The 15,654-nt window shown below is 41.8% G+C and overlaps 2 protein-coding genes across 4 annotated transcripts in view; one reads left to right on the forward strand and one right to left on the reverse strand.

Annotated features, from left to right (window-relative positions):
* Nucleotides 1–1,155: 1,155 nt before the first annotated feature.
* PDCD6 (programmed cell death 6) lies at nucleotides 1,156–11,814 on the forward strand. 3 transcript variants are annotated; one of them, XM_086740494.1, is made up of 6 exons: nucleotides 1,156–1,408; nucleotides 4,121–4,182; nucleotides 7,376–7,420; nucleotides 8,537–8,689; nucleotides 9,418–9,527; nucleotides 11,009–11,814. In XM_086740494.1, the coding sequence occupies exons 1-6, from the start codon at nucleotides 1,323–1,325 to the stop codon at nucleotides 11,105–11,107; spliced, it is 555 nt and encodes a 184-aa protein (XP_086596620.1). In that variant the 5' UTR covers nucleotides 1,156–1,322; the 3' UTR covers nucleotides 11,108–11,814. The 3 variants fall into 3 exon arrangements, with proteins under 3 accessions (XP_086596620.1, XP_086596619.1, XP_086596621.1); XM_086740493.1 differs by having other exon boundaries at nucleotides 1,159–1,408; nucleotides 8,537–8,695; nucleotides 11,009–11,551; XM_086740495.1 differs by lacking the exons at nucleotides 1,156–1,408; nucleotides 4,121–4,182 and adding an exon at nucleotides 4,636–4,734 and having other exon boundaries at nucleotides 8,537–8,695; nucleotides 11,009–11,551.
* A 365-nt stretch (nucleotides 11,815–12,179) lies between these two features.
* Nucleotides 12,180–15,654, reverse strand: part of LOC147601734 (uncharacterized) — a 35,403-nt gene continuing 31,928 nt past the window's right edge. Inside the window, exon 17 of the mRNA XM_086740496.1 lies at nucleotides 12,180–13,704. The gene's annotated coding sequence lies outside the window, so the exon portion shown is untranslated. The remainder of the gene's footprint in view (nucleotides 13,705–15,654) is intronic.

Genomic DNA, 15,654 nt, shown 5'->3' on the forward strand with positions numbered 1-15,654 from the left:
TAGACTTACAGTAGATTTTTGGTTTAAGTGTGAATAAACTTTGGATTTAATAGTTTTCTGAAAACAAGAGATACTGGGTTTTATTTCCACAGTATTTGCAGATTAATGCTTAAAGCTAATTTACGGTATTACCTGTTCTAATTATAAACTATTACTGGAAAATTGTGGATTTAAAATTACTTACTGAAGGACAGAATGAAGGCATTAACTCTCAACAACTGTGAACAGGTACTATTAGTTAAGTACAAGGAAGACGTGAGCCTACGTTGTTCTAGTTAACGTCCTGGAGTTTATGTAACTCGCTTGGCCTGTGAACACCCAGGCCTTGTGCCATTCCAGCCCTCACTGATTCCTGCTTCCCCCGGTGGAAATACATGCACGGTCAGCAATTTAGACAAAGGGTAAAATAAAGATTATGGCTTTTTTTGAGTGGCAGGGGGAGCGTGTCCCAAAGGATGAAGACGGTTGAGTAGAGGTCCAAGTTGGTGTCTCTGCACCTGAGGAGTTCTAATGAGGACTGTCCTGAGAAATTGCAGCTAGGGGGAGGGGAATTTGGCTGATGTTTGGTGGGTGCGTTCAGCCCTCAGTTAAGAATTATTGAGGTGATGCTGGCCAACTCAATTTCAGTTCTTGTTTTATGTGCTTTTGATCTTCGGTTTGCTCAAGGGAATCAGGCCCTCGGGCTTTGTTTCTCCCTGTACCCCCATCTTCCTCCGCAGCGGTAGCCTTACCGCTGTTAACCTTACGCTCTTTCCCCTCCTTGACAAACAACCCCCCCGGCGCGGGGACCCCTTAGTCGGGTCACAGGGACGGCTCCCGCCCTCGCAGAACTCCTCACGGTGGAGGAGCGCCGGTTACCCTCTGAGGGCGGATCCCTACGCCCCGCCGAAGCCCGGGCCGCGGCCGCAGTGCGCTCCCCGGCCGAACGGTACCTCGGGCTCCGCCCGTTGGTCCCGGCAGCCGCTGCTCCCCCCTCCGTCAGGCGTGTCCCCCCGCTGCCGGGGCTGGGCGGCCCCAGAGGCAGAAATGGGGATAATCCCACACCGTGCCGGCTAACGCCGCGGAAGAGGGAGGGGGGAAGGCCCTGCCCCCTCGCTCCGCCCCCACCGGGCCCGAGTGGCCTGGGCCCGGAACCGCGCTCCCGCCCCCGTCGCCGTGGCAACAGGCGGGCGGTGCAGCCGCTCCTCTCGGGATTCCCCAGGGCGGGGGCCCGTGCTCCCGCCCGCTTCAGCGACGTCAGCGGCCGCGCTGCGTCAGGTGGCCCGTGGCGGAAGCGCGTGAGGCGAAGGCTCGAGCTGCCCGGCGGCTCCGCGGCGGGGGCCATGGCGGCGGGGTATCAGTACAGGCCCAACGGCGGCGCCGGCGCCGCGCTGCCCGACCCCGCCTTCCTGTGGAACGTCTTCCAGAGGTGAGCTACCGGCTAAGGGGAAGAGGCGGCTGAGGGGGGCTCTCCACCGCACACCGGGCCGAGGCACCCCCGCCTTCCCGCGGTGCCGGGCCTGAGAGCGGCCGCCGCGACCCTCCGTCCTTCCCGGGCCGCGCTGCCGAGTCCTGCTGGGCGGCTGGGCCGAGCCGGGCCGGGCCCTCCCGGGACTGGTGGTGCCTGACGGGGCACCGGGAGGGAACGGGCGTTGGGAGGTGCCCGGAAACGGTCAGCTGCTATGGGGAGCCGGTCACCAGCCCCGGGCATCCAGTGCAGGCCTTGGGGCCGTGCGGGGCGGGTAAGCATCGTGGTTCTACCCCTGGAGGAGAAGTCGGGGGTGGCGGGGGGGCGCTTTAGGAAAGGCTCGAGGAGGAATAGGTATGGCTGCGGTTTAGAGCACGGGGGAGGGGGTTAATGGCAGTAGGAGGGTAACCTTGAAAACACTGGAGTCATTTTTGACCTGAGAATCCAGAAAGCCTTGTAAAGTCTGGAGGGTCAGTGTAGGGGTACGGGAAGGCTTGTCGGTAGGAATCTGACAAATGCTTAATGGCAAACTTAAAAACTAACAACAAGTATTCTCTTGAGTAGATCAGGAGCAGGAACCTGCAAGGGAGTTAGCTGGCCTATGTTAAAAAACAGCATGCCATCGAGACCATAGCAGTAATGAAGCTGACAGAGTTCTTCACATTTGTGTTGTGTCGAGGAAACTGGGGAGGTTCCTGTGTTGGATCCATTTCTATGGGAGATGTATCAGAGGATCTATCTTGACGCAGGTGACAGCAAGAAGAGGTTAAGGAGTAGACAAACAGTAATAAGTTGCTAAAATTGGCTAGTATTTACTTAGTAGCTCATGAGTGACTCAGGAATGTGGCAGCTTACCTCCTCAGCCTTCCGTAAAACCACTTCATCTGAGAACTTGGAGGAGGTATGAATGATGCAGTTTCTTTTTCTAAAGGGTCCAGAAAGAAACAGTTCAACAGTCTTGACTTCTGCACCAGGCAAACCAGTAGAAACCATTTTAATTAATGTAGCTAGTCAGAAGAGTTGCATGGCTTTTGTTGAAAGTATTCCTGCCTGGCAAACTACTGTGTAAGTCTTGGATATGTTGGGTAAGAATTGGGTATGCGTATAGCTAGAACGGGTGCCATTGATGCAATCTCTGTAGTTTCCAGAGAGGCTCACATCATACAGAAGTATTAAAGGCCTTTGAAGAAATCCAGTATATGTAGAATGAAAGGGAGGGTCCTTTGGTGGATAAATAACTGACTAAAAAGAAGAGTGTGTGGTCATCTGCCACACTGACAGATGGAGCTGTTCTGGGATCTTTCCTCAATATGTTCAGGAGCAACTGGGGTTTGAAATGGTGAATGGTCAGATGAAGTTTGTTGGTTACAGTAACCAGTTCCTGCAGTAAGTCAGGCCTACAGAGACCTGCAGGAGCATCTTACAGCCCTGAACTGACTGGGTCATATCACCCTGTCATGGCCAGGGCATGATCACCGTATCATGGTCAGATGAAATCCAGAGTAGATACCTGATGTCTATGAGGAAGACCCACTCTAACTTTGCATCATTTTGTATATAAAATGAATGTACTCTGACTGATGATGCTCAGGAGCGAGGTAGGCCATAATACATTTTCATTAAAATATCAACTTTGCACTTAGTAGCAGCTCATAAATGCCAAAAAATGTTCAGAATACCTAGAAAAGAAATAGAGAATAAAAAAGGGGAGTATCTTTTTGTTACTATAATCTATGCAACTTACACTTGCAATTTGAATGTTGTATGCAGTTTGTATAAATTTTTGAGATGGGGAAGGAATCTTGTAGAATGAACTGGAAAGGTTTAGAAAAAGACACCAAGGACTAAAGGAAAAAAAAGCCAGCTTCTGCAGATGGATTGACTCAGCAGGACTCTGCTTTGGACTGGTATTAACTGAGGGGGAATAAAAACTGTCGGTGTCAAGGTGAAGGTCCTTGTATAAAATGGAGGGAAGTCCCCACCACCTTCGGGTATCCTTCTAAAGAAGGCATGATCTTGCTTTATTTGGGCAGAAATTACTTAATTAATTTGGGGATAGAATTCCTTTCTCTAAAACAATAGATTGTGAAGGCTCAATGGAAGCTGGCTCCTGCCTATGCTTTTTCACTTTTTGAACCCCTTTGAAAGGAGTCAAGGCCCTGGAGTCAATTCTTCCAGTACTTGGCGCTGGTTATGTTAGTGGCTTTCTCTCCATTGCCAACATCTTACTGGGAGAAACTGGATGCCAAACTTGGGGTTCCAGTTTGGGAGCCCAACAGCTTACTGCAGTGACATGAGGCATTTTGTGGATTTAACCAGCATGGTGTGCTCTGCAGTTATTTAAATAAATACATAAAAACACTTTCTTGTGTGGGTTATGCCCAGACTGTTTTATTTCCAGTGTGTGTTCGTGTGTGTCTCATCACTCATAAGTAAGTATTGCAGTTTTCTTTGTAGCATTTATCATGTTCCAGAATCTCATCAGTCTGCATGAAGTGTTTAATTTGCAGTAACTGCAAATGTTTTACCAAGCAAAATGCAGTTAGTGACTTTTCAGGAAAAGATTAGTATTACTTGGTGAGTAAGAATCAGAATGTTGAAGTCTTCTGTAAATGGAACCTGTTAAGTTCAGCCATTTAAAGCTTACCGCTTTTTTTGGTCTTTTTTTGCCAGGGTTGATAAAGATAGGAGTGGAATAATATCTGATCATGAACTTCAGCAGGCGTTATCCAATGGTAAGTCTGGAAACGAGCAGTGAGGTGGTTCATTGTAAACCTAATGCTAAATTTCATGTGAGACTGGTTACTTGACGCCAGAATTATTTGATTGAGGGTGGTGGGTGGAATGTTCCTACCACTGATTAATACTATTTAATTGACAGCAAAAGGCTGAAAAGGAGGGAAAAAAGTGGACAATCTTTCTGATTTTATTTTATTGTTTTATTTAAATTTTTTTTATTGATCTCATCGTGGTTTTTTTTTTAATTTCAAGAAAAGTTTTCTAGGTTTGGTGCATGTTAGTAATAATACATTATAAACTGAGTACCTATTGTAAATATTATTGATTTGTATTCTGAGGAATGAAGGCGTGCACATCCCTCTATTATTTCCAGCTCTACTTTCTAGGAAACATAAACGGTGATTTATATATTCTTCGCTCATCACTACTGAACCTTTGTTTTTTGACCAGGATCAGTGTATAACCTGGACAAAGATCAGATGTTTACAACCAGCCTTTTTATTGCACATAAAATCTTTTCATACAGTACCGTGCAGGAATTGAAGATGGTAATTTTTAATTTTTTTTTTTTTTTTTCCTAACAAAGTAGAAAGATGTGCTCTAGATCTAGTATTAAAACTTTCTAGTAGTCTGTCAGTTTCCTGTTGTAATGCTTAAAGAGTAACAAGGGTATGGTCAAATAACTAATGGAAGCAAAATTAAAAAAAAAAAAATTCCAGTAGCCTATTTTTACTTTCCTCTGCTGACTTAGGGTGGGTAGGGTTGTACTTTGTGGTTGTTTTTTAGATTCCTAAGTGGGAAAAGAAAGTGCATATTGAAGCTATTTGTGCACCTTTAGTGCATATCAAGTTCCCCTTCTCCCGAGGTTTAATTCCTTCACCCTTCCTGTGCTTTGTGACTGAGAAGGGCTTAAACTGAGCTGCAAGGCACACAAACTGAAAGGCTCCTTTTTGTCAGTAATCACCTGACCTGAAATAAATTTAGATGGTGCTATTTGGTAAAAATGTGGTCCTGTAACTAGTCTGGAGTTACTAGAATATTTGTTTAATAATATATTTGATAAATTAAAAGCAGTATATTGTAGCTGCTGGAGCTGATCCATAACTAAAATACTATTTTGAATAAAAACTTCAGCAAAAGCGAAGCTGAATTGATTAAGTCACTGTTCTAATTTTACTGTGCTGTTTGTAACAATGTGGGAACCTGGCTTTACCTGCCATTTTAAACTTCATATATTTTAAATACCTTCTCATCTGATTGAATTTAAAGGGTAATAGGCAGTGATGATTATCTGAACTCTTTTCCTTATTTACAGTGTAGATTAGCAGTTTTAGTGCTTTGCAGTTAGGAAGAATCCCCACCAAGAGAATTCACTATTAGGCAAAATATTTATAGAACTGTAAGCTTCCCTCATTCTGAGAGATTCTAGATCTTGTATACCAAAGTCACTAACAACTCACTATACTCCTTTCAAAATACATCCTGTAGTGGATGGTTGTGTATAGCTGTCCTGCAACCGAACATGGGCTAAAATAATGTTCTGTTTTTATTTCTGAAATGTTTTTAGAAGTCTGCATAGTGCTCATTAAAATTTGAAGTTCAATGTGTTTTTGACATTCAGCTTTTCAACGCGTCACATTTATACAAATAGCAGTCTGCTTACCTGGGAGGGACTGATCATCCATTCATATGGTTGTTTGCATAAAGAAATCCTACGCTTCCTTCTTGGTGTTTTTCTGTGCTGCCATGTAAAGTTAACGGTAGAATCAGGGGAGGGGAGCAGTCTCACTGTTTATGGGAACAGATGAAATCAGTCCAGTTCTTCAGCACTGGAGCTGCTCTCGTTTCACCGTATAGTGTCTGTATGAGTCTCTTGAAGATTCTAACATAAAGTAAGTTAAATTTCAAACTGTATTTTCCCTTTTTTTCTCTATTCTGTTCAGAGTTAAATGCTGGCACCTTATTAATAATTCCATTATTTTTCATTTTTGTCAGGAGACATACAAGGTATTGCTGTTCTCTGTCTAAAATACTGCTTAAGCATCTTCAGAGCCCTTTTTACTCTTCTCTTTCTCTGCTTATGTTTCTCTTTATGTGCAAATAGTCACATGGCCTGCCTACAGTATAGGGTTTTTCCCCCCTTGCTGCATCTGTAGACTTACACTGAGGCAGTTTCCCTTCTATGGGAAAAATTCAGGTATAAGCACTACTTGCACCCCTGAAGCTTGATCCAGCACAGCAGCCATGGCTGTCACAAAGCCTGCTGAATACCAACGCAGCCTTACTCTTCGGTATTTGTGGTCAGTTAACGGCACCATTACAAATGCCTCTACAGTTCCCCTAGTCTTACTGGTTTCTTCACAGGCTCTGGAGAAGTGATGGTGACATTCTAGATGAGGCACAGTATTTCTCTTAATTTAAAGCTGAATGCTCCCTAGCACTTTGGAATGCTCACAACCAAGTGAAAACTATTCCAAAGTGGCTAGCCTCTAAATATTCAGAGAAAGGCAAAGCTCCTCTTCAGATGATTACTGCTCAGGCCCTTTTAAGCAGCAATGTTTCTTGGTCTGAAAATACTAATTTAAACTAACACTTGATTGATTTAGCAGTGGAGGTAGGATTTATACTAAAATCAGGTCTAAATTGAGTGTGTCATTATGCCATGTTCGGAACCTTTTATTTTCCCGTGTCAGAAACTAAATGCCCTGGAGTAATCCGCCTGTAAAATAGGAAATAAGCAGATGGGGTTTACTGAGAAATAGATACGGGACCTTGTTTGAGTTACAGCTTAACTCTTCTGCTCCCATCAGTAGAAAAAGTGGGACTTTTTTCCGATAACTCCTGACTATCTGGGATGAAAAAAATCCTTCTTAGTTCTTTCAAGGTTTTAGTTTTTAAGTTTTTGGGTTGGTTTTTTTTTTGGTGCAGCCTGAAAAATGTTGGTTTCTGTGTAGTACCTGTGAAGCAATGGTCTGAAGTAATCTCTGAATGGTCAAGAACATAATTACTTCAAAGCAGCCTTATTTTATAATATGCTAGCGCCATGTCATCTAGCTCTGAATTCACTGTTTAAGTTCTTATCTGATTTTTGGTTGGTTGGTTGGTTGGTTGGTTGCGTTTGTTTGTTTGTTTGTTTTTTTTTAACATGTTACTTAATATTGAGGAACTAAGTAATTCTTTCTGTTTCAGGCACATGGACTCCATTTAATCCAGCAACAGTCCGGTCAATTCTTGGTGAGTGTAGCTGCGTGATGTGAAATAGTCAAGATATTGTTTTGTGATCTGTTCCAACTGTTGAGAATGCTATCAATTGCTGCACTGTTTTAGAGAAATAAGCACGTACAAATATTACAATACATATACAATGTGTATTTCTACTGTAATAATGCCTGTTTAAAGTTCTTTTTGAAGTAATTTGACTGTAGTGTTAACAAGCTGGTCTTTCTTTGGTAGGTGGTATGTTTCAGTATGTCTTTACTTTTTTTTTTTTTTTTTTTTTTTTTTTTTCCCTTTTCCTTTCCTCCAGACAGCCCAGCACTACTGAGTTAAACTTTTGAATCATACAGGAATGCCCTTTGTGTGCACACACATGCACTTGTTGAATTAGCATGAGAAAATATCACTGTATAACTGAATAGACAGCAGATGTCATTTATATGTGGGGAAACTGTCAGCTTAAACATTCTACAAATATGTGACAGAGCTTGTCCTCCTAACTAGTTTTTCCTGTCTCGCTTTTTCTGCTCCAAAAAGACCAAACAGAAGCTTTACAATATTTGAATTCTTTGGTGTCCTAAAATATTTTTCAGTAATATAGATTATGATGGTGGTAGAAGAAAAATTCAAGCACACAAAAAAATTTTCTATCATACAGTTCACAAATCCAAGGACTACATTTCTTTGCTTTGTTTTTAATAAGTATTCAGCAGCAGTCCGAGTTTTACCACTGTGGATATGCTGTTTGTGTAAAGACGACAGTATCAGTAAGTCAGATGCAGGTGAATATCCCAGCACTTTTGGCAGTCAGTAGGCTCAGACTTTTTCATGTGTCCTTAGAAAAGAACAACCCACCCCCTGCTAAATATTTTCAAGCTGGTAATGAGAACCTAGGAAAAATACACATTCTGTGATTCATTCTGATCCTCTTATCTTGCTTTATCTTTTTCTCCTTCAGTGGATGATAACTTGCTTTTTTTTTTTTTTTTGGCAAAATATCACTTGTATTTTAGCAGTTTCTTTTGTCTTCAGTACCTTCCACAAAGTGCTCTTGCTCCCTTATGAAATACAAGCAGATTTTCTGAAGAATAGTATGATTAAGGTTTTATATGTGTTTCTTAATTTTTATTTCAGGCATGTTTGACAGAGAAAACAAAGGTGGTGTGAACTTCAATGAATTCACAGGAGTCTGGAAGTACATCACGGACTGGCAGAATGTTTTTCGAACGTATGACAGAGACAATTCTGGAATGATTGACAAAAATGAACTAAAGCAAGCACTAACAGGTTTTGGTAATTCATTTGTAATTACAGTTTTTATGACTGGGTTATGTCATCAAATGAGCTTCTTACTGTTAGGGCTGTACTGCTCTGAGAAATGTGACTAAAGATGAGGCAGGTGAAATGCAGTTATGCTTTTAAGGTATAAGGTACCTTTAAAAGATGTCCACGCCACAAGCAATTCTTTGTAAGCAATTTCCTTTTACACAAAAAAAAAAAAAAAGAAACTGGATGTGTCAGTACATGTGTGTGGAATGTGGAATGTTTCATCCCCCCTGAGAGTATTACCAATACTTGAGGTGAATGAACTTCCAAAGATACTTCATACAGCTTCCTGCTCTTTAAAATGCCGCCAGCTGTCTGCACTACGGGAACATTCTGATGGCAAAAGAACCTTTATTCAATTGACTTCACTTACAAAAACTTGAGCTGCAGCCCTAAACTGCAGCCCTCAAGCAACCAGTCACTTTAATGAGTAATTATGTTTACTGTGACTCTGTCTGTAATTATTATTAAGCACGGTTTTAATGCATGCATTTTAGTTTAACACCTTTTGTTGTCCAGTGGAGATACAATTTTTTTTTTTATTTTTTTTTTTTTTTGCCAAAAAAATTGTGTCTTGTAACTCCTTACTGTTTTCTTGTTTTGTTATATGTGCCTGCTTAAACAGCCTAGTTCTTTTTATAGAAGGACTGCAGTAATTGAGACCCTTTAAAGCATTTCTCTTTTCCAAGGTTACCGACTGTCTGATCAATTCTACGATATCCTTATTCGGAAATTTGACAGACAAGGAAGAGGACAAGTTGCTTTTGATGATTTTATTCAGTGCTGTGTTGTTTTACAGGTAAGAAAGGAGATGAACTTTAATGTCAATTTAAAAAAAATCACCTTTTAAGCATCTGTGGTTCTCAATTTAACTGTAATATTGGATCTAGAACTTGCTTATAAATAAACCATTTGGCTAAAGTATACATGAGCTGCTAGAAACATCTTCATTTATTCATCTTCACTTGTTATCCATTCATATCCCAAGTAAATTTGATAGAATTTTTTTGACCTGTTAAATACTGTTATGGGGCAAAAAAAAATGTAAAATAGTCTCAGTGTTTTAAAAGGAAAAGAACACTATTTCCATTAGTTTAATACATACACTCGCTCTAGATCTTGGGTGTGTTAAAACTGGAGTGTGTCATGTCCCATGGTGTCCATAAATCTCGTATCTGAAATGAGAGGTGTTGTTTATCTCTCTCTTTAAGGCTCTGACTAAAAGGAATTTGGCCAGACAGCTGAATTATTCAGTTTTTTATCACTGCTGTTCTGGCAGGGGCAAGGGTAGACATTTAGAACAAACAAACAACAAAAGCCCTTTCAGCAATGTACGTGTGTGTACACACCCCCACACCCACCCACACGTCACTGGATGATTCCTCACCTCACTGCTTAAGGTTTCTCTAAGTGCCTCTGACTTTTCTGAAACGTATGTAAGACTTTGGGGAAAATTCAGGAGTGGATGAGCTGGGTTTTAGTAGGGTTTAGTAGAAAAAAGGCTGCTGCTCTTACACTGGCAAGCACTGCAACAGTACCTTAAGATACCTTCTGATACACAACATGGAGAGAAAGGAGTGCCCTGTACAAGCAGTATCTCTGTTATTTGCATACAGGTGTTTTGTTGTTCTGCTTTGTGTCTATAGCCATAAGTCCACTGACATCAGTTGCCTTTGTATTAATTTGTAATAGGAGCCAATTATACTTTGTTGTAAACCCTGGTATATAAACTGTTATAAACTCTGTTCTAACTCTGGTAAAGATGGTTTGAAATGGAGTATCCTTCAGCTGGTGTTAGTGAAACCATGCTGGTAGTTATTTTAGTCCGCTGTCCGTACCGTACTGCCTGGCACCTCTCGCATTTTACAGCAACAGATAGGATACTACTGCTACACAATGCATACTTGGCTAGAGGATGAGAAATGGACAGGGTACTCACTGGATTCTGTGTCCAGGTGACTCTCAAATGTCTCCTGAGAATTGTGCAGTTTTCCCCAAATGTAAAGCCACTTATAAAAAGCTGTCTGGTCTATAAAGAAGTGCCTAGATAGCCTTGGCTATTGTATCATCTGCTGGTTTTAAAATCAGACCTACTAACACAGCTCAAGAACGAGACACGGCTAAGAGCTACCTCGATATGCACGAGATTGTGAAGTGTGTACAGAGGGGATGAACAGGAAGTGTTCATAAACCTATAGAAACCTAAGTGGCATGGGGAATACGTAGCAGCCTGAACTTTCCTGATGTACAAAAACATATGAGTGTTTTCCCTCTTTTCAGAGGCTGACTGATGTGTTCCGACGATACGATACTGATCAAGATGGCTGGATTCAGGTGTCCTACGAGCAATATCTTTCCATGGTCTTCAGCATCGTATGACACTGATAACTAGGAATTGCACACTGGCATTACACAGACTGGAGTTGCCAAATAGTCCTGTACTGAATAAGATTATTGATGTATTATAATGGATATAACTTCACATTCTTAAATTTTGTATGTTGGTCATCACCTTCAAAATCTGTACTTGAGTTGGTTTTTATTTTGTATGACTGTATGATATGATCATATCTGCTTACTATAGTACAGAAAGCACAGAATCTAGATTTAACTGGTGCAATGTCAAACTTAACCTTCTTCCACATATCCTGCATGGGGAAAAATGACTCTTTAGAAATGCCAAATTAAAATAATGCTTGTTAGTTTGTAAGAGTTGAAAGTCAGAAGTTGCACAACATGTTTTGCATGTGCCTTACTTTTATAAAAGTTTAATGTATTAATTTTTAATACAGAATTTAAAATTAAGTAAAAATGATAGATCAACTTTTATAGTCTACTTCATTTTTGTACAGCTTTTTTTTAAGGAGGTGGTGGTTTTATTTCTGTATTCTAGTTTTCTATGGTTCAGGGGTCCCTCTCACTTAACAGCAACGGCCTTTTTTCCTTGCCTTTTATTTTCGTGCTGCCTCCTTCTTTCAGGGTCTCCTTGGAACATCTTCAACTACGACCTCTTTGCACCCGTCTCCAATACTGCATCTTCTTCAGTGAGTTCCCTACAAAAATAAACTACATCTAACTGCTCTGGATATATCATTTCCTCTGCTGAGTGGGCTCATTTAACACAAACAGTCTTCCTTTTTGTGCGGAAGCACTTATTTGAAGTAGCCTTGAACTGGCAGCCTAACATAGTTATAATCTTACTGTCAGTCTCACCATTTGCAGTGGGTGAGAGACTCAGCAGAAAAAGTGAACAAAAAAAGTAATGACTGATTCCTGTCACACATTATCTCCTGCTGTAACTTTGAAGAAGCAACTTGGAGGAAGCAAAGACGAGTGTACAAGTTCTCTTTATACTGCTCTAAGAAACTGTGTCTCAGCCAGAGTATAGCATCTGGTGGCAGGGCAAAGACAGCCAAGTGGCAACCATGCAGTTATCAAACATCTGTCATGCCGAGAAGCTGCTACTAGTCAAGTGATAATCAAACAGACCCTTACTGAGAGTTCAACAACATTTTCTAAAAACTTTTCTGGTGTGAAATACCTGGGGAGAGACCAGTGGCTTCCACAGCATAAACAGATAGAAACAAGGAGCTCGCCCAAAGCACTTTGAGCAGCATCACCCAAAGGGCAGGGGATTGCCTGTTGTTCTTGACTTGATGCTCCTGGAGGTCTCTTCCAACCTTAAGAGTCTATGATTGTTTCTGGGTGAGGCAGGGGTAACAGGAATAATGACTGAAGGCAGAGACCACCTCACCCAACAACAACCCTGGATGAACTATGAAAGTTCCTTCTGTTTAAGAAGACAAAGGAGAAAGACTTCAACCAGTTACTGCTTGAACCTTAACCTCCTCAGAAGGCTGAGATGATCACTATATATGTTTGCTTCAGAAACAAAACAATAAAGGAAGAGCCCCAAAGTTTTGGGCTCAAAAGAGCTTCTCCATTAAAAGGCCCCACTCAAAAGAGCTTCCCCATTCCTTTCCCACTAAGTTATCTGTCCCTTTGGATCATACACCCCCCGAAATGAAATCCAGTAACTCTAGGAAGCATGCTGAGGATCATTAATAGGTCCAAGGTACAAAACAAAAAAAAGATGGAACCTGAGAAATTTCCCAGGTTGTCTCCTGTGAAGGATATCTCCTTTTCCCCTCAACCTTGTTATACTTCACTAACTGGTGCAGAACAAAGGCTCCAGCACTTTCTAAAGGCGCCTTACTGCTGCAGAGAAGCACCAAAGGCGCTCTCGACTGCAATGACTCATCTCAGTGGGAAATGGATGCTTCTGAAGGTGTGAAAGCAGGTACATCACAGACCAAGAAACTGGCTGGGAAGTAGACCATTTACTCCCCAAAGCATGTTCTACTCTGGATTTTTAGGAATGGCTTTTTAAGGAAATGTGAAATTGGTTCAAAGGGCTCTGGTGCAGCCTCAAAACCCTTGCCTCAGTGCCAAAGCTTGTGGCGTAGCTCTATTTGTGCTGACGCGTGGCAAGCATTTAAAGCAATGCTGCTCTGCAGGCTATCAAAGCCTACCTCGTGAAGGTCATTTCTTGAAGAAGCACTAGAGTCTAGAGAAACAGGAACAGGCAGAGGACTCCTTCTGCTCCAGTTCTTGCTCCAGATGTGGCAACGGGGTTTCTTGGGAGTAAGGAGTAGCCAGAAGTTGATTCAAGGAAATTGGCCAGCACAGGAAAACAGAAGTAACAGGAGGTCTCTGCTTATGCAAGCCTGTTGAAGAAGTAACTGGTAGGATGATGGACCTTCCAAGGCACATTTTATGTTTTTTCTATTAGGTCTTCTGACCTGGTGCCTTTGTGGACACTGCTGGTCGGGTGCAAAAAAGGTCAGAAGCCTGGATTTATGCTTTCTTTTTCCTAGCATCATTTGAATCCCCCTTTTAAAGGTGGCAGAGTTGAACAGAGTGAGAATCCAAAGTCACCATCTCTCAGAAGTCATGTTTGTAGGATGCGTTGCTGGCTAGAGAGAAGAAAAATAAGTGAAACAGGCAGATAGATCCTCAGGGTAGATCCTGTAAAATAAAACAGTCTGAGTTCCAAGTACTTGTGACGTCACAGGCGCTGTGATGGGAGGAAAGATGTCACAGAAGCCCTCCAAATGAGTCAGTGATAGTTATTACTCACAAGTCTACACAGCCCTGGAGTAAAGGAAAAACATTCATCACTCCTGTCACGGGGTTAAACAATCCCTTGGCAGAGTTGCATCCTAAAGATGCTTCTGTCCATTTCTCTTTGCCCTTCATTTGAACACTATGAAATTGATGGGTATCTTGGGGGTACTGGTAGATGAAAACCTGGACATTAGCCAGCAACATGTGCTCACAGCCCAGAAAGGCAACTGTACCTTGGGCTGCATTAAAAGTGTGGCCAGCAAGTTGAGGGAGGTGATTCTGCCCTTCTACTCTGCTCTCATGAGATCCCACCTGGAGTACTGCATCCAGCTCTGGAGTCCCCAACATAAGAAGGACATGGACCAGTTGGAGTCCAGAGGAGGGCCACAAAAATGATCAGAGGGCTGGAGCACCTCTCCTGTGAGGACAGGCTGAGAGAGTTGGGGCTGTTCAGCCTGGAGAATAAAAGGCTCCAGGGACACCTTACAGCAACCTTTCAGTTCTTAAAGGAAGCCTATAAGAGAGATGAGGACAAACTTTTTAGCAGGCTGTTGTGATAGGATGAGGGGTAATGGCTTTAAACGAGAAGGGAGTAGATTTAGACTAGACATAAGGAAGACGGTTTTTTACAATGGGGGTGGTGGAACACTGCAACAGGTTGCCCAGAAAGGTGGTGGATGCCCCATCCCAGCAAACATTCAAGGCCAGGCTGGACAGGGCTCTGAGCAACTTGATCTGGTTGGAGATGTCCCTGCTCCTTGCAGGGAGGTTCTACTAGATGGCCTTTAAAGGTCCCTTCCAACCCAAGCCATCCTATGATTCTATGAAATTTAACTCCATGAAGGAACGTGTTCCTGCAATAACAAAGATGCTACCTGTTTGACACAAGTCAGCTATACCTGTTTGCTCGTAATAACTCATCAGTCCAACAGAGTTTTAAATCAAAACTCTGGTAGACATTTGCAGTAGAAAATAATATTCTTCCTCTAAGTAAGAAGGTCTACTATGTAATTCAATGGATAAAAGTGTATGGCACAACTACTAAGCATATGCCATTAGAAACTACTTAAACCGTTCAGTAAGCATAAGAAAGAGAAAAGGAAGTAGCAAACAGGAATGAAAAAGGCAAGTGGATCTTTTCTGATGCACAAGCAAAACAATTACAAAATGAGAATTTTAGGGAATTGAGTTTATATGCTCTATAACAATTGCTATGGGGTATTTTTGTTAAAATGTGCATGAGAAAAATCAAAAAAGTTATTTTAGTGAATGCTGAAAGATATAATGACAGCTCATGAAAATTAACCCCGGTTTAGCCCAAGTATTTAACGCAGAGACAGAAAAATATTTCAGGTATAGGTGAGAAGAAAAACGATAGTCCACAACACAGCACTAAAAAGGAAAATGGGCACTGCGGAGTAAACTGTCTCACTTTACTTCGTTTCTTTAGCTCCACGTAAGTTGGATTTGGCTATACAAAGTAGAGATCTAAAGCCAGGGATTCATGAGCATGTGGCTCAGAAGTGTGGGGAAAAGAAAATGCAAGTATGGACCACTGATAAACATCATGAACTGGTCAGTCTCTCTCAATTAGTATGTAATTTTGATTATTTACTTTTCCCTATTATTTTATCTGATTGCCTTAGGTTCTACTATTTCTTAGTATGCTTTTGCCAGTAGAAAGATTCAAGAAGTTTTATTTTAGTACGGATCAATCCATCAAATGAGTTTTTAAGTCAATTTGTAGCCATTTCATTCTGAACAATGTGACAGAAAAAATCTGCATGTATTTCACGTCT

This window comes from Chlamydotis macqueenii, chromosome 2, assembly GCF_036417535.1.
Source record: "Chlamydotis macqueenii isolate bChlMac1 chromosome 2, bChlMac1.mat, whole genome shotgun sequence".
NCBI classification, from domain to species: Eukaryota; Metazoa; Chordata; class Aves; order Otidiformes; family Otididae; genus Chlamydotis; species Chlamydotis macqueenii.